Source organism: Apis laboriosa, unplaced genomic scaffold (genome assembly GCF_014066325.1).
Source record: "Apis laboriosa isolate Shangri-la unplaced genomic scaffold, ASM1406632v1 scaffold34_cov151, whole genome shotgun sequence".
Lineage (NCBI taxonomy): Eukaryota > Metazoa > Arthropoda > Insecta > Hymenoptera > Apidae > Apis > Apis laboriosa.
Genome location: NW_025222928.1, coordinates 3,288,126 through 3,311,681, shown reverse-complemented (window position 1 = coordinate 3,311,681; position 23,556 = coordinate 3,288,126). Strand labels below are relative to the sequence as shown.

General features: G+C 33.6%; 6 protein-coding genes across 6 annotated transcripts in view; 4 read left to right on the top strand and 2 right to left on the bottom strand.

Moving 5' to 3' along the window:
* The window catches only part of LOC122715144 (protein jagged-1), a 47,211-nt gene extending 35,933 nt beyond the window's left edge, over nucleotides 1-11,278 (top strand). Inside the window, exons 4-6 of the mRNA XM_043937076.1 lie at nucleotides 7,191-7,809; nucleotides 7,957-8,597; nucleotides 8,754-11,278. Coding sequence (XP_043793011.1) covers nucleotides 7,191-7,809; nucleotides 7,957-8,597; nucleotides 8,754-10,465 — 2,972 coding nt within the window. The 3' untranslated portion in view covers nucleotides 10,466-11,278. The remainder of the gene's footprint in view (nucleotides 1-7,190; nucleotides 7,810-7,956; nucleotides 8,598-8,753) is intronic.
* A 3,332-nt stretch (nucleotides 11,279-14,610) lies between these two features.
* On the top strand, nucleotides 14,611-16,400 carry LOC122715148 (leucine-rich repeat-containing protein 74B-like). Its single transcript, XM_043937081.1, has 4 exons — nucleotides 14,611-14,871; nucleotides 14,991-15,498; nucleotides 15,648-16,061; nucleotides 16,122-16,400. Exons 1-4 carry the CDS (start codon nucleotides 14,611-14,613, stop codon nucleotides 16,361-16,363), a joined length of 1,425 nt encoding a protein of 474 aa, XP_043793016.1. The 3' UTR covers nucleotides 16,364-16,400.
* A 33-nt stretch (nucleotides 16,401-16,433) lies between these two features.
* On the bottom strand, nucleotides 16,434-17,527 carry LOC122715152 (ADP-ribosylation factor-like protein 2). The gene is made up of 2 exons (XM_043937085.1): nucleotides 17,277-17,527; nucleotides 16,434-17,018 (listed from the first exon to the last, which is right to left on the bottom strand). The coding sequence occupies exons 1-2, from the start codon at nucleotides 17,339-17,341 to the stop codon at nucleotides 16,529-16,531; spliced, it is 555 nt and encodes a 184-aa protein (XP_043793020.1). The 5' UTR covers nucleotides 17,342-17,527; the 3' UTR covers nucleotides 16,434-16,528.
* A 79-nt stretch (nucleotides 17,528-17,606) lies between these two features.
* On the bottom strand, nucleotides 17,607-19,287 carry LOC122715150 (HSPB1-associated protein 1). The gene is made up of 4 exons (XM_043937083.1): nucleotides 18,949-19,287; nucleotides 18,513-18,799; nucleotides 18,052-18,424; nucleotides 17,607-17,961 (listed from the first exon to the last, which is right to left on the bottom strand). Exons 1-4 carry the CDS (start codon nucleotides 19,150-19,152, stop codon nucleotides 17,620-17,622), a joined length of 1,206 nt encoding a protein of 401 aa, XP_043793018.1. The 5' UTR covers nucleotides 19,153-19,287; the 3' UTR covers nucleotides 17,607-17,619.
* Nucleotides 19,288-19,355: 68 nt separating this feature from the next.
* Nucleotides 19,356-20,457, top strand: LOC122715151 (39S ribosomal protein L9, mitochondrial). The gene is made up of 2 exons (XM_043937084.1): nucleotides 19,356-19,622; nucleotides 19,701-20,457. The coding sequence occupies exons 1-2, from the start codon at nucleotides 19,488-19,490 to the stop codon at nucleotides 20,427-20,429; spliced, it is 864 nt and encodes a 287-aa protein (XP_043793019.1). The 5' UTR covers nucleotides 19,356-19,487; the 3' UTR covers nucleotides 20,430-20,457.
* A 420-nt stretch (nucleotides 20,458-20,877) lies between these two features.
* LOC122715149 lies at nucleotides 20,878-22,860 on the top strand. The gene is made up of 6 exons (XM_043937082.1): nucleotides 20,878-21,036; nucleotides 21,167-21,299; nucleotides 21,368-21,872; nucleotides 21,961-22,167; nucleotides 22,240-22,460; nucleotides 22,536-22,860. The coding sequence occupies exons 1-6, from the start codon at nucleotides 20,981-20,983 to the stop codon at nucleotides 22,740-22,742; spliced, it is 1,329 nt and encodes a 442-aa protein (XP_043793017.1). The 5' UTR covers nucleotides 20,878-20,980; the 3' UTR covers nucleotides 22,743-22,860.
* Nucleotides 22,861-23,556: the final 696 nt, after the last annotated feature.

The window sequence follows — 23,556 nt, the reverse complement described above, 5'->3', positions numbered from 1 at the left end:
ATTCGATTTGAAGGCAAGAGATGATTCAAGATCCATGAACGGGAAATTTTGTTTCCCCTTTTATATTTAAAGTGAACGAATTTTCTCCCGTGTTTTCGATCGAACAGAAAAATAATCAATTATACGTTGTATCGATCGTTACGAGAAAAACAAACTGTGCCTGATATACGGCTATAAATCTTGTTCGATAATAGCGGATAAGATAGGATTCTTTAAGCGAGTTTTCCAATGTCAAGCTGTAAAAAATCGCAGAGAGGAAAATGCTAGACGTTCTGCATAAAATTTATATCACATTGTAGATAATTGTTGCATCCTGAAATAATACCGTCTAATAAACAAGTCTTTCAGCTTTATTCGTCAGAGATTTCAAATAACGATCGCCTCCATAATGGCAACTGTAAATTTATCCTTCGAGTTAGAGATTTGAAAAAAAATGAATCTGTCGAAAATCTAGAAATCTTGTAGAAACGCTACAAAAAATGAATCAAGCTAATCTAGCCTTTTCCAAATTTTCCACCCGAAATGCGAGATTTTCGAAATTAGAAAGAGGAGAGATGAGGATTGAAACAGTTTAGAAATTTATTAAGAAAGTTTGTTTCGTTCACGGGTTCAACGATTCGTAAGTGTAGTGGTTGGAAGAGGAAAACTCGTTCCACGTGTTTCGTTCTCTTGTCGGACGGAAACCGCGAGTCTCGCGCACGTCTGATTGGCAAATACGCAAACACAGTGAAACACACGAATTATCTCGAAGCGTGCCTCAATTGGCGGACGTTAGACGCATGTCGTACGATCGTGCATAAAGGTAGCGAGCAGCATCACGCCAGATCCCCTCGCACAATGCTGGCCGGATTAATACGTCAGCTCTTTCTTCGCTGCTTAATCGTTACTTCCGTCTCCCCGTGTGTGCCGACCCGTGCTACGTCTTATCCCTCCCTCGAGAACATTTTCTTTTTTTTTTTTTTTTTTTTTTTTTAAGGGATCCACGACTCGATAACCTTAAATCATCCCAAATCTGAAGAGATTACCTTTGCCGAAGAGAAAGTACGGTCCTTTAACGATTGGTTAAACGAATCGATATTTCACGTTGTGTTGAGTCGATATACTCGAAATTTTACAACATTATCGGGTATATTTTCTTCACGTATGGTGTATGATTCTATAATTTAGTGTAGGAATTTTAGAAAAGTATGTCTAAAGTGTATTAAATTTAAGAAATTAAGATATTTTGGGATTTGGGATATGCACAACTTTTGTGCATTTAATATTGCATATTAAATATGTTGTAACGGGTAATTAATCAATATGTATAAACAATTTTAGAAAGTTATAAATTTTAAAGAAATTTGTATTTTAATTTTATATAATTTTGTTTTTCTGTGAGAAAAATGAATCGTGAGAATTCACGTTCATGCTTGATTAAATAACACGGATCAAAGATTAATTGCAAAGTGAGGACATAAAAAATTATTTATCAAGACTTTTTTTTCTTAAATATCGATAATGTCCTTGAATAAAGAATCATTATGAAAACTTATTTAATCGTTATCATATAAAATATATACCATTAAACGTGTTTATTTACAAATCGTTCTCGCATTTCGTATGCAAATATCTCGCTCGATCGTTCGTTAATTATCATTTAAACGTGATCGAGATATCAACACAGGCCTGATTTAAATTTCGAAAGAATATTAAATTGTGCTCGAATAGTTGAAAACTGGCCAGAGAAAGTAGGACGAGCAAACTATTAGACTTTTCTGCGGTAATAGTAATTAGCAACCACGGTGTGAAACTGAACACTATGTTTCTCGAATTGTTTCGAGGGTATAATAATAATAAGAATTGTGACGAAACGCGCGTCGAATTTAAAAATCCCTCGAATTATTCCCGGTTTAAGTTCACTTGGAAAACGGTGGCCGCCATCACTCGAGGACGCAGCCAGTTTCCCTTGACACTGTGAACTTTAAGATTTTCTCGTTTCGCTTCGCGTTGCTGTTTAATATCTTCTTCTTATCGGTATTCGATATTCATCATCACTGGCAAATAAAATACACGCGTTGATATTGAAAATTTTTCAGGATGACTCATGACAGGATGTTCCAAAAATATGAAACCGAAGAGTGAGTTAATTTCAATATTTTCCTTTGCAAAAACTTTCATTTTTGTTAACGAATTATTAACAAGAAACGTTTCGTATATAGTAGTCAAGCGACGGTAGTGTTGGATATGTACCGACAATCGAGCACGAACAAGCAAAATGTGTCGAAGAAAATTACATAAGAAATATTTTGTTATAAAATTATATCGAATTACATCTTATTCAGGAATGATAATTATTCATCACTCTCTTCTTTCCCTTCGTCTTAATATAAATAATATACAAATAATATTTTCAACTTTGTCAATTTCAAAAATTATAACTCGTAGATCGTTGATCTATAAATCCAAACTTCTGAAACGGAAGATACGTTGAAATTATATTAGCAAAGAAAATAAAATAAAAATTCCAAAATCCATAAAAGAAAAAAAATCCATCGAAAGACGTTACCTTCATTTCCTATCCTCTCCTATCCTCTTCTATCCTCTCCTATCCTCTCTTATCCTCTCCTTTCTTATCCTCTCCTCTCTTATCCTCTCCTATATGCAGACAATAAATATTCACACGGGGAATGCACTCAAAGAAACGAACCGGGTCGCATCCCCCTTGACAACGAATTATTCCGGCGGTTTAACGATGCGGCAGGATCATATTATCGGTATCACAATTAGACACGTTCCACTTTCGTCGAACGTAGGGGGGAAAAAAGGAAAGGACAAACGATCCCAATTAGGGACTATCGGTGGAAATCGTGTACTCGTGAGACGAGGAGACCGGTCGGTCGGTCGGTCGGTCGGTTACGAGAGATGAGAAGAAAGGATGAGAGAGAGAGAGAGAGAGAAGGAGAGGAGGAGAGGAGAGAACTGGCTCCAGCATTTTTGTCGCGCTGTGAAAGGTCAATACGAGAATTTCACTCGTGCATCGTCTTCACACGAGTTCTATGCACCGACCGCATCATGCAACACACCGTTCCTCCTCCGAGAGTACAACGTAGTATTTCTAAACTCATAGCGAGAACGTTCGTTTGCATTTGACCCCTTTTCACCGTGGAGATCGTAAAATCGTTCGAGATGCTCTTTTACCTCAGGATTGGAAGGATTGGAAGGAAGTCGGCCGCATTTCAAATAACACGATATCAAGATCGCGTGAAATTAAAATCACGATCGAATAAATTCTGTCTGTTAACCATTATTTTGGAAGAGCTTTGACGTAATCTGTTATTATTATTATTATTATTATTTACTATTATTATATATTATCCACAAAAGAAATTCGAAAGAAATTGGAAAGAAATTTATTTATACGGAGAGAGCTTAATTCGAGATAAAAAAAAAAAAATAATAATAATAATAATAATAATAATAATAATAATAATTATCGATATCCGAAAAGAAGGTTGGAGTATATAATGATTTGATGAATGATAAATTGGTAATGGCGCTTAAGATAAACGTTAGCCATTCTACGGAAGGATTATCGGCGCTGGTGGCAAAGGTAAAACGGTTGGGATCGTGAAAGTCGTGAACCTTCACCTGTAATCCGATTCTTCTCGCATCTGTTCCGTTCACCAGATCGGGGGAATAAGAAAATAAAAGAAACGGCGGTTGTACGAAGATGAATCGCGCAGGTTAATTCGCCTACTGGCGGCGGATTAACAAAAAAAATTCCATAGACGTGTAACTGTAGATGTTCCCGGCTAGATTTATAGATCCTGAACAACGAAAGAACGGTACTGTACGAGAAGTGTTGTTAATGTGTCGGGGGGGTTCCTACACGCGAAACGTAAGTACCTCGTGAGATTTGCCGCGGTGAAACCTCTGTTAATTGCTTTTCGCACGACCGGCACGCCGAAATTCGACAAGAAATTTCACAATTCTTAATTAACACGTAACCCTTCAACGGAGAAATCTGGTCACTGAAGTCTATTCTTAGACGATACATTAAAAAGTGAAACATCTTTTCGAATTTAAGATTTTTAAAATTATAAATTGAAAGAAAAAACTACGTAGTTTTCCAAGAAATCGATATTTCCAAATTAACGAGCTTTTAATTTCGATCATAATATATTGATTCTTCGTGATAAATCATGACGAACCTTCAACAACAATAAAGTGCAACAAACGTATTCAAATTTATTTCTCGTTTTCATACATTCGTACCGACCGAGCAAGGAATCTTGTAGGCGGGTTGCCTACTCACAGGCAGCGAAAACTTCGCGTTTTTAACACTACGCATTATCAACGATTAAAATTTATCATTCGCAATAACCACTCGTAGTTTTCGCAATCGATTATGAAACGAAGTTCACTTTCCAATAAAGCTCATTAAATCACGTCCTCCATAAAACTCGTCAACGAGAATCGTTCGCCCCAAGACAAAACGAAATTATTCATCGCACGTTTCACTCGATTTGCTCGATTCCACGAGTAAAAGAGCAATTAATTAGCACCTTGCCTGATTAACACATCCTTAAACATATCTCTATTCGACGACGGATAATCTCTAAACGAATCGTCAGTCGCAGAGTGCGGATCCTGTTCCCCGCGCCCACGCGCACCTGTTGCTTCGTCGATCAGGAAAAAGAGGGTTGAGCACTCGTGATTCATCTAACCACCGTTCATCGAGCAGACCTCGCTTCTCTCTTCCGATTTCCGCGAGCGTAATTGCGAGGGAAATCTTCGCGTTCCCATCTTCCACGCAATAATTGGAAATCAGCCAATTCCTCGATCAATCGTGGAATGTTGGATGGAAGAAAACGAGAGGATCGATCATTATTACCGTATGGATTCGACGTATGGAACATCACACCGCAGTCGCATAAATATCCGTAAAACGTGTTGGTCGTCCACGCGAGAGCGAGAAAGCTCGGCCATTAATCATTAAAGAATCCACAAGGATGCAAGGGGTCGAGAGTCCTTCGAGAGTTTACTCCTGTGGAGATCCATACGTGTGCATATGTTAAAATATGCAATTACGCGTCGGTGATCGGTGTACCCTGTGCGGTTAAGATTGAAAAATAGTCGATGTGAAATAGAAGCTTAGAAGTGATCCATAGATTTAAACGGACACCCGATTGACAGAGGAAGTTTACCGATCGAGACGATGTGAAAAAGTGTTTTGAATAGATTTTTGTATAAATCGTTCAATATGCGTTCACTATTAATTCAATGCGTACATCTGACGTTTCAATGAATCTTATTGATAATCTTATACCGGTTTATCAATGACGTTGGCAATAAAGTAATTAATACCGATACGAATCGCTGTCCAAAGTATTCTAAAGGATCTATTCCTCATCCGATGATTTTTCCAAACCCTAATCGACTATATCGAAACGAGCTGAGATTACTTCTATATTCTATATTCCGTAGAATGTATATATATCTACGTAGAATCTACGTGGTGTAACACGCGATTCCTTCGGTTCTTCGGGGCCATGGTGTGTAACGGTAAAGAGACGGCTAAAAGTCGCAGGCCTCCCCTACACGTGTGTGTGTGTATGTGTACGCACGCACGCGTGTGTCGCCGCGGCGTGAGTTTTCGTTTCACGGTCAAAAGGATAATCCTTCTCTCTGTCACTTCTCATCCGTCTTTCTGTCCCACCGGCTAATTGAGTTGCTCCGGTCCGCGGCCACGGATCTCTGTCACGTTTCATTTTCTCCCGTCTCCGTTTCACCGTCACAATCGACCACGAAACTGTCGTTTCCAGGGATACGATACGTATATATATATACCTTTTCTCTCCATTTCGATCGTGGACGAAATTGGATTTCGTCATCCTTAACCACCTGTGTAAGAAGAAGGCGAACGTGTTACCTGTTAACCCGCTTCTCCTCCTCTTCCTCCTCCTCCGTATATTCTCTATTTTTCTCTTTCTCGTTCACTTTGTCATACGCGAAGGATACGCGCCAATGGTTTCCCCGACGAGACGAGATATATGAAACGTCGTTGATCGTATAATCCGTCGGGTAAACGTGGAAAATAATCCGACACTTATGCTTTCGTGGCCGTGGGCGGATTAATCGTTTGTGTTTTAACTTCCATTCACGGAGGCCTTTTGTGCCGCGTTACGAAGCGCCACGTTTATTGTTCGCCCCGGCGAGATTATTCCTTTGGAAAGTCGGTTGAATTATGGCCGATGGTGGCTCTTCTTCTTTCTACGTTATTGGGGAGACCCGGTATATTATATATACACGGTGGAAAGAACGGGCGAATGGGAATAAAATGGCCCCCGGTTGGTGGTTGCGGTTCGCGGATTGTAACTCGAAGATACGCGATCTTTATTGTGAACGGGCCTGCGAACGTATAGGGAAAGGGAGGAATACGAGTTTTGTACGTACGTGAAACGTCGGATATAAGAGGAGGTAGATTAATTACCTGCAGTCGGTACAGTGGTTTAAAAGGTGTTTAATTTTATTACGTCTTATCTAAGTGGTTTCGGTTATTCCGGTAAGAGGTTGTTAAAGGATAAAATGGTCTAAACAATTTATAACACGTCTCGCTTTTTATGTTTTTCTAGCATTAAGAGCCGGAATTGAAAATCGTCGTTTATTTCGTTCACGTCTGACCATGACGTGGCCATTTTTTAACAAAAATGTAATTAGCTACAACGAACTTTACAATGAAATATTCCGTGACTCAACGTTTACACTCGTATTAACGTAATTCTTTCTTTTCAACTTCATAAACCTCCTCAGTTTTCCCTAAGAAATATGAAAATTTGATATATTGCTGGAAAAAATAATTAATATTAAGTAAAAAAAATTCTTGTAATTCCGTTTGCAATCATTATCAAAAGTTGCCTAAAATATATATTATTTTATTTTAAAACAACAAGAACCTAAAATTTTTCATTATATGTAACAAAATAATTTTAAAAAACAATATTGCGATCATTGTGAGAATAATTTCTGATCTTTGTTGATCTATCTTTATATACATTTTCTTGTATTATTTTCTCAACAAGAGTTTTCTATTGTTTTTCAAATATCAGCGTTATATTATTTAGACAATAGCGTAATTTTCAATTACCTTATCATGTACTTGTACAAATAATCCTTCCAAACTGACGGGCACGATTAATCTGTTCCAGCGGTGTGCAAGGAGGGTTGCCATCCCGTTCACGGTCACTGCAACGTCAGCGGCGAATGCAAATGTCGACACGGTTGGCGCGGTGAACTCTGCGACCAGTGCACCCCCTACCCTGGCTGCAAGCACGGATATTGCAACGGTTCCAGTTGGCAGTGTATCTGCGACACGAATTGGGGCGGCATCCTCTGCGACCAGGACCTCAATTATTGCGGCACTCACGAACCCTGTCAAAACGGTGGGACGTGCGAGAACACGGCGCCGGACCAGTACAAATGCACCTGCCCCGAGGGATTCTCGGGACCGACCTGCGAGAAGGTGGACAACCCCTGCGCCTCCAACCCTTGCGCCAACGGAGCGACCTGCAGGGAACTCGGTGAGAGCGCGCATTGCGAGTGCGCCCCTGGATTCTCAGGCCCTTACTGCGCGACGGATATAGACGAGTGCGCCTCCCAACCTTGCCAAAATGGCGGCACCTGCGTCGACGGGAAGAACGAATTTGTGTGCAATTGTCCACCGGCCTGGCAGGGAGTGCTTTGCCAATTCGACGTGGATGAGTGCGCCCTGAAGGAATCCCCCTGCAAAAATTCGTTGACCTGTGTGAATCTTGCCGGTGATTACAAGTGAGCGAGCGAGAATTTGTTTCATTACTTCATCATGATTTGAAAATTTAACATCGATCCGATACGTAGATAGATAGATAGATAGATAGATAGATAGATAGATAGATAGATAGTTGTAAAGGATTTAATTAAAAAATCTCGTTTCAGATGTCGCTGCAGAAGTGGCTTCACGGGGAAGAACTGCACGAAGAACATCAACGATTGCATCGGCCAATGCCAACACGGGGCATTGTGCATCGATCTGGTCGACGATTATCACTGCAGCTGCACCGCCGGCTATTCGGGCAAGGATTGCGACGTGGACATCGACGAGTGCGCCTCGAAACCGTGCCAGAACGGTGGCGAGTGCAGAGACCTGGTGAACGCGTACGAGTGCGTCTGCCCTGTCGGTTTCACCGGATACCAATGCGAGATCGACAAGGATCATTGCAGCCCGAACCCATGCAGAAATTCGGCGCCTTGTTTCAACACGCAGACAGATTACTACTGCCACTGTCCGGAACAATGGCAAGGGAAGAATTGTTCCGAGCCAGCCTCCCATAATCCGCAATTCGGCATGATGGACGAGGAGTCCGGGTGCGGGAGTGAGGGAACACCATGCGGCGGCAGAGGCAGATGCAGCGGTGGCAGATGCATTTGTGACGCCGGGTATACGGGGATGCATTGCCACGAGAACATCAACGATTGCAGGGGTAATCCTTGTTTGAACGGTGGCACGTGTGTCGATTTGGTTAACTCGTTCCAGTGTATCTGTAGAGAGGGATGGACTGGAGATCTGTGCGATCAAGGTGAGCGATTGTTTCGTAGTTCGTGTTCTTAATTTGTTTCGTCGTATTAAATGCGATGAAAAAATTATCACGATCGACGAAAAGAAGAAATGATATCTCTAATAATTCTATAATATCTCTTTTTTATTATTAAATTATCCCTCATCGTTCCTTCAGACGTGGACGAGTGTACGAACTCACCCTGCCGCAACAACGGCACCTGCGTGGACGGTGTCGCAGACTTCACCTGCATCTGCAGGGGTGGATGGAAGGGCAAAACCTGTACTCTTCGCGCGGGACACTGCGAACCAGGTACCTGTCGCCACGGTGGAACTTGCCAAGATCGCGGAGATGGATTCACTTGTCACTGTCCACCAGGTTGGGAGGGAGCAGCATGCCACATAGCATCTCCAGCGTGCGCGAGCAATCCTTGCGAGAACGGAGCTACCTGCGTGAACACCGCCGATGGGAATTACAGATGCGTCTGTCGCGAAGGTTTCGAGGGTCCGAATTGCCGTCGAGACGTGGACGATTGCCAGCCATTGCCTTGCTTGAACGGGGGTAAATGCGTGGACGGGATCAACTGGTTCAGATGCGAGTGCGCGCCAGGCTTCACCGGTCCAGATTGTCGTATAAACGTGAACGAATGCGCCAGCGACCCCTGCACCACTGGATCCACGTGCGTGGACGGTATAGCGAGTTATACTTGCATCTGCCCGCCAGGAAGGACCGGGGTACGCTGCGAGATTCGTACAGCAGGTGGACCAGGATGCCCGGTAGCTAGCTGGGACGACGATTGCAACGTGTGCGAATGTCGTAACGGGAAGAACCAATGCAGCAATATCTGGTGCGGTCCTGGGAACTGTCTGAACGGTACATCGTGTCTGGCTCACGAAGTGTGCGTGCCCAGCCCGAACGAAAGCTGTCTAGCTCCACCGTGTCCAGCATGGGGCGAATGTCGCCCCGTGGAGACTGGAAGAAGAGTAGGACCGCCCGCTCTGCCCGCGCCGCCTTCCTGCTGGCCTGGACAAGCCACGCCGGGCCCAACCTGTTCCAGGCTCACCATCCTGTTAAGAAGAGACACTCTGGCCGCCAGTACATCGGTAGAAATCCTCTGTAGACGGTTGAGAAAACTGCTGTCCGATCCGAGAAGGCCACAGTCAATCGTTCTTCTTTGCGATCTTAAACCTGGTGATAACGATACAGTGGAAGTGACCATATTCTCGGAAGCAGCCGCGGATGCGGCCAGAGATCTAGGCGAAGCCCTTAGCAGACCCCTGGGCAGACCACTCGCTCTGGCCTCCGTGCTCGAGGTCAAAGTGGAGACGGCCTTGCTCAGCGAACCGAGTTCCGTAAACTCGAGCAGCGCGGGGAGCTACGTGGCCGTCCTCGGTGGAGCTCTGGCGACCGTTTTGGTCTTGGCTTTGTTCGGTGGGCTGTGGTATCTTCGAACGGTCAGGCAAAGATCCAGCCTGACCGCGACGACCAGCAGCGAGACATCGTTGCATCGACACCGCAGCGATTTGGACGAAAAATCGAACAATCTTCAAAACGAGGAGAATCTTAGGAGATACGCGAACCCTTTGAAAGAGCAGGATCAAGGAGAACCAAGAGTGTCCGTGGTGAGACCTCTGTCTGGAACTTCGTTGGGCGCGCTGGGTGCAACCGAAGAGAGTTTGGAAATGGTCTCGGACGAGAGTAGACATCGGTTGCCACCACTTTACAAAGCTCCCAGCGCGGAAGCCAGGAACAATACCGCTAGTTTTACGTACGAGGAAGGGCCTCATAAACCGTACAGCAAACCTAGATTGCAGGAGCCGACGTATTCTCAGCAAGCGAGCAGCAGTCAGACATCGGGACCGCATCAAGTACTGACGGTACACGTGTAACGCGACAGACTCGCGGATGTTTCGTGAAAAATTTCACTCGGAAAAAAACACTTGCGAGAAAGGGACACGAAAACGTGGTGAAACGGAATTATCGGACTCGCTGTACCAAGTGTTTCCGCAACGATTAATTGCAACGAACAGACTGAAGAATTAATAATACACGATTCAACGGATATCGCTTACTTTAGAAAATGAAATTGCGAAAAATAACGCGCTGCCTTTTTTTATCCGCTAAAAATTAAGAAACCTCGAAACCGCGTTTTACTTCAAACCCTTTTTCCTTCTGCGAATTGATACGAAAACAAGGGAGATATTATAGAATGTAGGAAGATAGAGAAAGAGGAGAATTATTTTAACGTTATTTTATTGACGATATTAGTATTGATTTATAATCAAAAATCGATCATTTCAACAAAATTGATTCATTAAACGAGAAAACATCATTCTCTACCTTTCTCCAATATATCTCTCGCTAATAACGCAACGACAATAATTGACGGTCTACAATTATGTATCGACAAGTTGCCGAGTTGTTTTATCGTACTGTACATATGTACATAGCCCGTACTTATTAATTTCGCTAAGCCTGTATCACCTCTAAATGCCGTCGTCCCTTACGGACAGCCTTAAGATCTGATCTATCGACGTTTTATTCGCGTTACAATCCTAAACATTCCCCTATGATCCGAAGCTGAGAACACGGGCCAAGTGACGGCGTTGCAGGCCACCGTAGATATTGTAGAGCTATAATAGCACGTAGGCGAATTAATCTGCGCGAAAGCAGGCTTCGGACGCTCCGTCGGGCGATATTATTGTGATACTCATAAAGCGAACGAGAGAAAAAGAATGCGAGAGAGAATATTATCGCGCGATAAGATTTATCGGGTCCCTCGTAGCGCCCTCTTGGAAAAATCGTGAATCACGATTAATAACGATAACGTGTTAAGAAAAATCTTCAATTTGGTTTGCTAACTAAGTTTGCAACGGTTTGCATCCGTTTGCCGTAGTAATCAGTAGAATTACGCACGATTCTATCATTGCGATCCGTGATTTAATTGCACAAAAATTAATTAATTATTCATGGGATGTATCGTCGTATCCACGAGTCGATCTATAATGAAAAGGAAGTATTCTTTTTTATTTTTCCTGCGTAGAGGGTGAAGGGAGCGTGTAGGAATCGATAAGATGCGACACATGGCATAGCCATTCGCGTGATCGAAACGTTGTATGATGTAAATAATAAACCCATTACATAGATCCAGATAATTCCCCGTCCCACTTTGGATTGTATTTTATCTTATTCCCTCCTTTCTTCCCTCTGTTAGATGTGCAATTTTATTTTATTTTTTTTTTTTTTTTTTTTTTTCTTTCTCCCCTTTTCTCTTAATATCGTTCCAAGCATAAGGCGACGCGCAACGACAAGCGCATGAAACGCGCGTATTACTAGACTTTAAACGAGAAAGAGACCGTATTGAGCGTATTGTAAGATGATAGCGGAAGAAATTTTTTATAACAGATAGTTTATTTTATAAAGAAATCTATATTATACAAAATATATAGAAGCGATGAAGAAAAAAAAAATATATATATATATATATTATATTATTTTATATTATATTATATTATTTTTTATATTTTATTGCCTTGTATTTTAATTGTTGAGAGATCATGGACAATAGTTCTAATCAAAACTATACTATATTATACGATCGATCGATCATAACGATCTCGTGAACATTTTTTATTTTCTTCTTCGATAATTCAACGAATTATCGTCCCTGGTCTCCAATTTAGATAGCTAATGGATAATCCACGCGTTGTGATCAATCCCGTGTCAAATAATCGCGAAAGAAGCGTGAGTGAGTGCGTGTAAATAAAGTTAAGCTCCTTCCGGTCCCACAATTTCTTTTTTTCCGCCTAATTTTACCGCCAACAACGACTACGACGACGACGATGACTATGACAACGACAACGACATGATAATGATAATAATGATGTTGACGATAATGATGATGATGATGATGATGATGATAATGATGAAGAAATTTCAATAAAAAGTACAATCCTTATGACACCGTTTCGTTTTTACTTCTGGTTTATTGCACCCGAACAGTAACAGGCCGAACGAATTCTCTCACGTGGTAAGAACCCGAGTCGATGTCCAAGTTGCATTCAAATCACCGGGAATGCAGAATCGTAGGTAGACGTGCCTTCCGGGAGCAACTGGCACAGTCCAACGATGAGAAACAGAACGAGCAACGCTAGATTGAATACATTTTTATTTATGATGAACGGTGTCGAATAATATTCGCATAAAATAATGATAATAAATACGGAATTTTAATAATTATTTTATTTATTCGTTTGCGTGCGCCAATAGCAAGGGTATCAAAATTTATTTAGAGATTGATCATGATTGTAACAAAAAAGGATAAAAATTAAAATTTATCATTAATTGTAAATGGAAAAAGATATCTTGAATCCCTTGAATATTTGATTCTATTTATTTATTATACAGAATTCCGGTATTTTATTCATATTTCATTCGTCAAAAAATTTCAAATTCATTCTTTTTGTATTTAATATAATCCAAAAAATTATGCGTTTACGAGAAAACTATATTACGTACACTCAACAAATATAAAAAATACATAATAATAATTAATAAAAATATCTTACGTGTCGATTATTATTTCTCGAATAATCCCGAATAACTCTAAAACTCGTTCTAAAATTAATATAGCCGGCAAACGATGCCGACGGTCGACGGATCCGGATCTCGTCAACAAAACCAAGCACGGATTTAAATAGATCATTTTATCGAGTACAATACGGTGTTCATTACCATCGAAAGCGCGTCTGAGATTAACAAAGACCGCGTGTGTAGGCAATTTTGTGAGAGAAGAGGATCGGGCGATCATCGAGGGCGATTTTGACCACGATACATGAGCCGCGTATATAACCGCGTGACTGTTGAATGAACGACTTGCCGAAATTACAATACAATAGCTCAGAAGAGCCACTTGACGAATACCCGGTAAATGAGTCAGCCTAGCTGCTTGGCCGAATAAGATCCGTGTGAACCACGGGCATCTAAGAGCATCTTCATGACGATAAATACGGGATATACCTTGAGAAAGCGCAATAACATCAAAAAAGTTACTCTCTAATAACGAGAAAAATGTGAAACGTGTTTAAACATTTTGTGAATATGTTATTCCAGGTATTTAAAAATAACTACATCGTAGAGTTATTTGAACACGATCAAACATATTTGATATCTGAAATCACACCTGACCAAGGAAAATGAATGTTGTTGCAAATGAAGAAAATAATTAATTATCTTTTTTGATCTGAAAAAAAAGTAGCATGAGATTATGGAAAAATGACAAATTTCAGGATAAAATTAATTCTGGAAAAGAAATCTGATTTTTTTAGGAAATATTTATAATTAACTAGAATTATTCAATGGAAGAATTCGATGTTATTGTTAGTTGTGATAATTTATATTATAAAAATATTAAATAAATTATTGGTAATAAATAAATTGAAAAAAATTAATTAAAAAGTTTAATTAATTGAAGATAAAAAAAATGGATCCTTTAAAAAAATCCGAAGTAATTTTATAATCTTTTTTTCTTTTTTTTCAATTAATTTTTGAATTTATCATGTGATATTTGCATTTTAGAAAATAATTGAACCCAAAGATGTATCAAATTATTATTTAGACTATGAAGAAGAATGGAATAAGAAAGAATGGGAATTTCTGGAAGATGAAGAAGAAGAAAAAGAAGAAATCAAAGAAGAACTGGACATTTTTGAAGATTTTTTAATGGAATTTGAAGATATGGCCGAGGAAAAAATCGAAGAAGAAGAGCTACGAAAAGTGATTGGTGTAATATTATTTTGGTAAACCTAACTTAAAGAAAAAGGATATCATCATGTGCAAAAAAATATAAGAATGAGTATTTAATGTTAAATCTATAGATATAAAAAAAGAAAAAGATGTATCGGAAGAAACACTGATCACCTCAGAAGAAGAATCCATCGTTTCTGAAGAATTGTCTGTAGAAAGTTCCATTCATCCTTGTCTTAAAGACATAGATATCAGTGATTCTCGATTGAAATTGCAAAATCTTTATACAATGTTTCCAATCCCTGATGATCCTGGTTTGATACCAGCTTTCTGGACCATTCAGGAACGTCGACCTTCTTACACAGACGACGGTATAATGAAATTTTTCGATTTAGTTAAAGCATCCTATATGAGACCTATACAAGCAATGGAAGACATGTTACAAACTAATAAAATCAATTTACAATATTACGGACTCAATTCCCGTATCATTAAACCCTTATGTGAAGCTTTGATGAAAAATCCTACTGTGAATACGATCAATCTTACAGTAATTTGATATTTTCTTATTTTATTTAATATTACTTAATTTTCAGAACTTAATTAATAAAGAAAAAAGAAAAAAACAAAAAATTCTTAAAATTTTTGTATTAAATAATTGTTTTACAGGGTAATTGGTTATCAGAGGATGCCTGTTATCATTTAAATGAACTGTTTTTAAAAAACAATATAATACACACTTTGTTATTATCAGGATGTAAAATCGGTGCAAACGGTGTTGCGAAATTATATGATGGAATTTTTATGAATGAAACACTGAAAAAATTAGATCTTTCCGATTGTAATTTACGTAAAGAAGGTATTGACTATCTTATACAGGCAATTTGCAATAATGAAAGCATTGAAACTCTTTTATTGAATCACAATCATCTCGACGAATCGTGTTCAGATGCTTTGCAAAAATTAGTCAGTTGTTCAAAGACAATAAAACATTTAGAATTATCTTGGAATTCCTTATACACAACAGAAACTTGGAAGAAATTTATTAGAGGACTCGAGGAAAATGAAACTTTACTCGATCTTGATTTATCTTGGAACGCTTTAGGAAAAGAATGTATTTCGTATTTGCGTCGATTATTATTGCGATCTTCAACATTAAAAAAATTGCATCTGAATGGTAACATAAAGATAAAAATCAAATATTTATTAAGATTTTTTTTAGTATTGATATTTTTTCATTTCTTATTAAAATATAACATAATGAACATTGATATTTAATAAATAATCAAATGTCTCCTTTATATCTCATATTGCTTTTATATTCAGGAAATCGTTTTACTAATGATGATGTAACTGTCATCGCAAGAGCATTATCAAGGAATGCAACACTCGAGGAGCTATATATAGGTGACAATCCTTTCAAAGCTGATGGTGCATTTGCTCTCGTTAAAGCAATTACGCCAGAGAAATCGTCAGAAAGTCAGCTACGTATTTTAGATCTTACGAATATCTGGGCAAACAAGAACATAATACCAGAACTTGAAACAATTCAAAATAATAAACCATGGGTCGACATTAAGTTGGGAGGTATATTTAGTAACTATAAAATTGAAGGTCCAGATGTAAAAGCAATACTTTTAAAAAGAGCCAATTATGAAGCCATGAGACCAAAGAAAAAACGACGTCGTAAAAACTTTGGTCATTTTGTGTTATCACTTTCTGATGATCTCATTTCAAAAGGTATATGAAAATAAAAACAATATAGTACTTACTTTTATTAAATTAAAATTAATATTACAGGAAAGTTTTTAGAACTAGTGCAAAATTTCCAATTAATCTTATCTAAATCTTTATTAAATGAACTAATGATTGCATTTACTGGTATAAAAAATACAGTCGATCAAGGCTTATTAAAATCTGTTTATATGAAACAATATCCGAATACAAAACTTCCAACAGAAAAACCTAAAAAAATCAAAAGTAAAAAAAGAAAAATTAAAAAAGAAAAAATAAAAGAAACTAAGGAGGAAGAGAATCTATGAAAAAGAATTTTATAGTTTATTTATAATATCTTAATTTTAATAGTTTAAATAAAGTATAATTATATAATAACTCTGCTTTCTAATATATAAGAAATAAACATATTGTATTATAAAACATTATAATATTAGCAATGTAAGTTGTAAAATTTAATTTCTTTTTTAATATTAATCTATATAAAATATCCTAGCAGAAATATCATCAACAATCCAATTTATTCCTTCTACAAGATTTTCTCCTGTAATTGCTGAACATTTATATATTTGCCAATGATGAGTCTTAATATTAGGTAATTCTAAAATTTCTGCAATATCAGATGCAGATAATGCTCCAGGTAAATCCTGTTTATTTGCAAGTATTAATAAACTTGCACCTTCTAATCTCTCCTCTTGCAAGAGTTTATATAATTCTATTTTACAATCTTCCAATCTTCTTCTATCTGCACTATCAATTACCCATACAAGACCATCAGTAGATTCAAAATAATTTCTCCAATAAGAACGCAATGATTTTTGACCACCTACGTCCCATATATTTAATTTATATCCACGATGTTCTAAAGTTTTAATATTGAAACCAAGTGTTGGTGATATTGTGTCAATTGGTTCTCCATTAATTCTTTTTAAAACTGTTGTTTTACCAGCATTATCCAAACCTCTATAAACATATAAAATATATAAAACAATCAAAATATATATAAAAGAAACAATAATTATATATCAATATATATATATTATATTAAATATAATTATATTGTTATAACATATATAAAAAAATCATTAAAATAAATAATATAGATATACATGCATAAATGCAATATATATGCAATTTTGTGAAAAAAATATACTAACTTAATACAATAATATATTCTTAACCTATAAATATTGAAAGATATATAAAAAAAAAGATACGTACAACATTAAAATGCGCATTTCTTTTTCCTTTTGTTTTAATTTTTTAAGTACTGTTAACAGACCCATTATTAATTACAGAAATATCACTAATTACAATTTTATACACGCATTATCTATGTTAGTTCCAGAATATATAAATATAATTATGCAACTAGTCAATCTTAACCTCTATATAAAATAATAAAATTGAATGTAACATCAAATGAATATCAAATGAATATAAAATTAAGTTTTAATTATTTAAAATAAACGAATTCAATATTAATAATAATATTAAATAATGAAAAAAATTGATAATAATTTATGTAAACAAATTGAAAATTACACAATATACTATATAAATATTAGGATAGAAATAATTCTGTAACTTTATTAACTACATCAGGATGACAAAATGCATTGATAATATTTTCAGATAAATATTGAGCAGAAGAGTAAATATTCTGTAGATTAATATGAGTTTTGGAAGAATCCTCTTTTAACATTTCAAAATATTCTTCAGAAAATCTTTCCCTTTTCATTTTCAAAAATTCTTCTAATTCTGTTATTTTAAGCTCATAAGGTAATTTTACATAAACTGGATACTCTATTGCTAAATCTTTGGCAGTCCATGTACTATGTTTTATTTTTTTATCGGGTGATTCTACGTTTTCTATATGTTTACATTCTTCAATAGCAATATTGAGCTGTTAAAATAAATTAATTTTAATCTTTAATATTTATATAACATCAATATAATTTAACATTACTACTAATAAATATTTATTATACATTACCAAATTTATACTATCTATTTCATTAATTTCAGGTATATTATAGATATCTTTTCCAATTTTAGCTACTATTAATTTAACAATAGCTTCTTTAACTCTTGATATATTATCTGTTAATACTGGTAGCCACATATTGACACTAATACTAAAGTCCAATGATTCAACATAATGCCACCAACCAGGAGGTACAAATAATATATCTCCTGGTTCTAAAGTTACTAGTTTTGCTGTATCTTTTATTTTTAATATATTAGTCTCATCTTCCTTAGTAGGACAGAAAAAGTTATATTTACTATATATTGTAGATTCTTCATAAGGAATCCTTGTTGGTCGAAGAAAGTTAGTTGAATTTGGAGGAAACAATAACCATTGTTTCCTAAAAAAAAGAAATATATCATTAAACAATCTTATTTTTGTATTATTTATTTTTTGATTTTATTTTTCTTTTTATTTATAAAATTAACCTTCCATGTATTTGAGCTACTAAATTACAACCATAAGAATCCTGATGACAATTTGTATGAGCTCCTTTGCTTCCAATCCAAATAGTAGAATCATCACCAGTTTTATCAATATCAAATCTTTTCCAATTTACTGAATTTAATATTTCTGGCTTATTTTTGAACCATTCTTGCATATATTTATAATCAAAATAATACCACTTTTTATGATTTTCATGGAGGTTCATATTTTGAATAAATTCTAATAATGTCATTAAAACTGTTGGACAATTTACTTCCCATTGTGGATTCTGAAACATATGAAATTTTTAAATTAAATTAATATTATAATAAAAAATTAAATTAAATTAATATTATAATAATAAATATAAATATAAAATAATATAAAAATATAAAAAAAAGTACAAATAAGATAAATAAAATAGCAATAGCAATTTACCGTAGATCTAGCATTATAGCCAATTCGAAATGGTAATTTAATATCTCCGAATTTTTCAGCAAGTTCCGATAAATTCCATTCAAATAATTTCCAACAATAATCATCTTTTGCATTTTGTAAGAGTCGTTGAAATATCACTGGCTCTTTAATTTCCATAATAGCTTGATATAAAACTTTATCTGACGGTGAATTCAATGTTTCCATTGTTAGAAGTTATTTATTCTTTTCAAATATAATTTGATCAGGTTATATTATTATATAAATTATATAGATTATATAGTTTTAAAAAATAAATTCAATTTTATTTATAAAAAACAGATAAGTTATTAAAGTATTTAATTTTTTTTTATTTTTTTTTAATATATGTATAAAAACATATTATATATTTCAATAATAATATCAAAATAATCTTTAATTCAATAATTTCAAATTGTACATATCGAGTACAATTTAAGTAATGTATACACAAAAAGTATAATAGTATTCCTAACCTAACCTGAAACAACTTCACTATAGTTTAATATTGATTCCTATACAATATGTTTTTTAATTGTATAATTGTATTCAACAAAGAAATAAATATGTTAAAGTATACACAATTGTATAAAAATTATTTAAAATCACGATCAACACTTTTTTCGCATCAGAATAATATATTAATGCAACAAAGTCGGGTAATATTTAGTGTTAATTTGTATTAAATTAGTATAAAATTAAATATTGAAATAAATAATTATTATTTGTTATTTTAGAATACATTTATTTTAAAAAGAAAATATCCAGTGCCTCTTTATAAAAAATATGAGACACGTGCAAAGCTAAAACATAAACATTTCATTTATGAGCTCGTAGAAGATACAAATGTTAAACCACAAAAAAAAATTGATATTGTCTTGCTAGAAAATGTAAAAAAGATTGGTGAAAAAGGTGAGAAAGTCTCAGTGTCTTCTCAAAAGGCTTATGAAACTTTGATACTGCCCAAATTAGCTGTATATGCAACACCTGAAAATCTAGAAAAATATTTAATTAAAGATCAAGATAAAAAGAAGAAGTTATCTATGTATAGTTCTCAATTTGTTGAAAGAACAATGAATGTATTGTCTGTGTGTTATTTATCATTATCAATGTCCATGGATATTCCATGGATTATAGAAAAATGGCATGTGAGAGTATCGTTTCGAAAATTAGGATATATTGTACCTGAAGATGCTATAATTCTTCCAGATAAGACTATATCTGGACCAAATCTATCTATTGAAAATAAGGAATTTTATATTCTTGTTAAAATCAATAATCATGAAGAAGTTAAAGTTAGATGTAAAATACATCATTTTACTTCAGATCCAAAAAAGCAAATTAAGTATGATGTACCATTTTATCAATTAAAAAACATAGCAATTTTCCCAGAAGATCAACCAATATTAAATTCCCTTCCAAAACATCGTTTAGCTAGTTTTGAAACTAATGATGTAAATAAATGAATAATAAATAATTGTATTATTATAAAAATATCATGATCAATAAAATTTTATTTTTTTGAAAACCTAAAAAAATTTTAATATTATTTTATAAATTTAATAATATTAAAATACATATAAAATATCTTTATATCTATATTCTAATAATATATATTCTATATCTATATTCTAATAATATAATGAAAAAATAAATTGTAATTAATATATAATTTCATAATTATTTTCACAGATATATGAATTTTTACATATATCAATTTTTATGAATATAAAAATGAATATAAAGTGTAAAGAAAATAATTTTGAATAATTATTATCTTCTTTACCTTTTTCTAAATATTTTATATATTACATTCATATATAACATCATTCATAATATTAATCAGTTTTTAAAACTATACTTATATTTATAAAAGAAGAAATACATATACATATATGCAATTAATAATTAACTTATGCAACACTGAATAGTGATTTGCTTTTTAATTAATTAATTAACCTATCTTTTTACTAATTCAATTATTACGAATAAAATGTTATTATTCTAATATTTAAAAATGGAAGATAGATACTTTGCATGGGATGAAATTTCTGATGGATTAATTTTAATAAGGTAATAAATTTTAACAATTAAAATATATATTTATATAAATTACATTTGTACAAATTATAATCTATTCATCAACGAAATATGACAAATATTTATTACAATTATAATTTTTTTTTGTATTTAAATATACAAGTACACAAAAGACCGAAGATGAACACGTTAAAAAAATTAAACAAAAATCTGATCCTGTTTACCAATCAAAGGTGTATTGTCCACATGCATATTTAATTTTAAATTTTCAAGAAACTTTAAGTCAACGTGAAAAGGTAAATACCAGAAAATAAATGATTCATTTATATTTTTAATTTTTATATTTTTTAAATATATATTTCAGTTACGATTTAGAAGATATTATTTAAGAAAAGTATCTCCAAGTGAACCAGATGTCATTATTTTACAAGATATAAAAGATCTTGTAATGTTTTTATTGATCAGTCCCATAAGTCCTCAGTTTATAAATTTTTTCCATTTACCAATTGTTGATCGTTTTTTAAGAGCTGCAATACTTTATTTTCAATATTATGTGATAATATGGGAAGAATTAATGAAGGAACGTGCAGCTACTATAAAAAAAGCACCAAATCCTTTGGCTCAGGGTTATAGATTTAGATATGCAGAAGAAATGCAAAATCTTCGTTGTGTTTTAGGTAGAGAATATGCTGATTTAATAATAGGATGTCAAGATATTATTCAATATCATCATATGACAGGTGGAAAAAAAGGAACATCTTTGACACAATCACAAGGAGAGAAAGATTTACGAATATTTGAAGTACTAATTTGTATGACACATCGTATTGTATGGATAGCTTTAGAACGCAAATATTTTAGTTTAATTGGTAAATAAAGATTATAATAAAATAATATTTTAAAATATTTATAAAGAATAAAATAATAATAAGATAAAGATTAGAATATTTATTTTAGAAATAGAATTGCATAGATTATTTAGAACTGAAACATATAATATAGCAGAAAGACGAAGTATAAGCCATACTATTCAGGATATGTTATATGATGATATTATAATATTGCAAGGTCATAAAATACAAGAAAAAAGAAAATTACTAAGAAATTCTCCTTTAATACAAGAATTAATATATTCAGATTATGATTATCGTCTTCTATCTTTGGGTATTATCTTTTTCTATATATTTCTTTTTTAAAAAAAAAAAGGAAAGAGAAATAATACAATATAATTTACAGGAATAGAAGAAAATTATGATGATGAACGTATTCTTTATTTAAAATATGCTCTTATTATTGAAGAAGATAAATTACATGAATTGGGAATAAAAGTAGGAATTTTAGGAGAAAACAGAGCAAATTATGATATTACTTTAATGCCCTTAGAAGAAAAAGATGAAGAACAAGACAAAATTCAATTATCTGAAAAAAAAAAATATGAAAAAAGTATTAAAGATATAGTAAGTTCTTACAAACTGTGATGTTTATGAATATATATTTTTATTAAAAATTAAATTATATTTTTAATATTATAGGAAATACCGATAAAAATTCGAAGGCTTCCATTATTTCAAACTAAACCTGATCTGACACGAGATTTTTCAATGAAAACTATAGATATATCACCAAAAGGCTATAAAATTGCTCGAGAAAGAGCAAGGAAGAATTGGTTGATGAGAGAATTAAAACGTCAGAAACATACTGAATACGATACATATTCAGTATCAACAATATTAGAATGATTACTTAAAAAAAAATTAAAAATTATAAGTATAAATATTTAAATCAATATCAATGTTTTTTTCGTGTTTTATATTTATTTTATTAGAGTTAAATCTTAAAAAAAAATTTTTACTAACAAAATCTTTTTATGAAATATTTTTAATTCAAATATAATATAATTTATATTATTTTTAATTGTATTAAAATTTTTTAGAAAAATTTGAAATTTTTTTTTAAATATCAATTATTAACATATGTTCTTTAAGAAAGAATATTTATGCAAGCTTAAATTAAAAAAATATTATTTTATCAAATTAATATTAAATTAAAAATTTTAATATTATAATATAATATGTTTATATATGGCAAATAATAAAAATAAATGACATATTCTATCAATTATCGAATATAAAACTATTCACATTGCTATGATAAACTATATAAGTATATATCATTGATATTATTTACAATAATATCACATGAATAGATATAAATTTCAATTTTTATTAGTTTTATAATTAAATAAATAAAATTTGTAAATTTATTATTTGTAACAAATATATACTTATTTACAAGAAAATTATTATAAATTATTACATATCATGATATGCAAGAGATAATTTAAATAAATATTTCATATGATAAATAAGAAATAATAACAAAAATATTATTCTTGAATGTTTTTCAAAATAAAATAAAATAAATAGAACACAAATCAATTGTTAATTGTTATTTCAAGACTGTTTTATTTCTTGTGTAATTATTTGATATTAATATAAATTAGCAACAATTAAATAATTGAAAATATGTGCCTATATTTGATTTTATGATTTT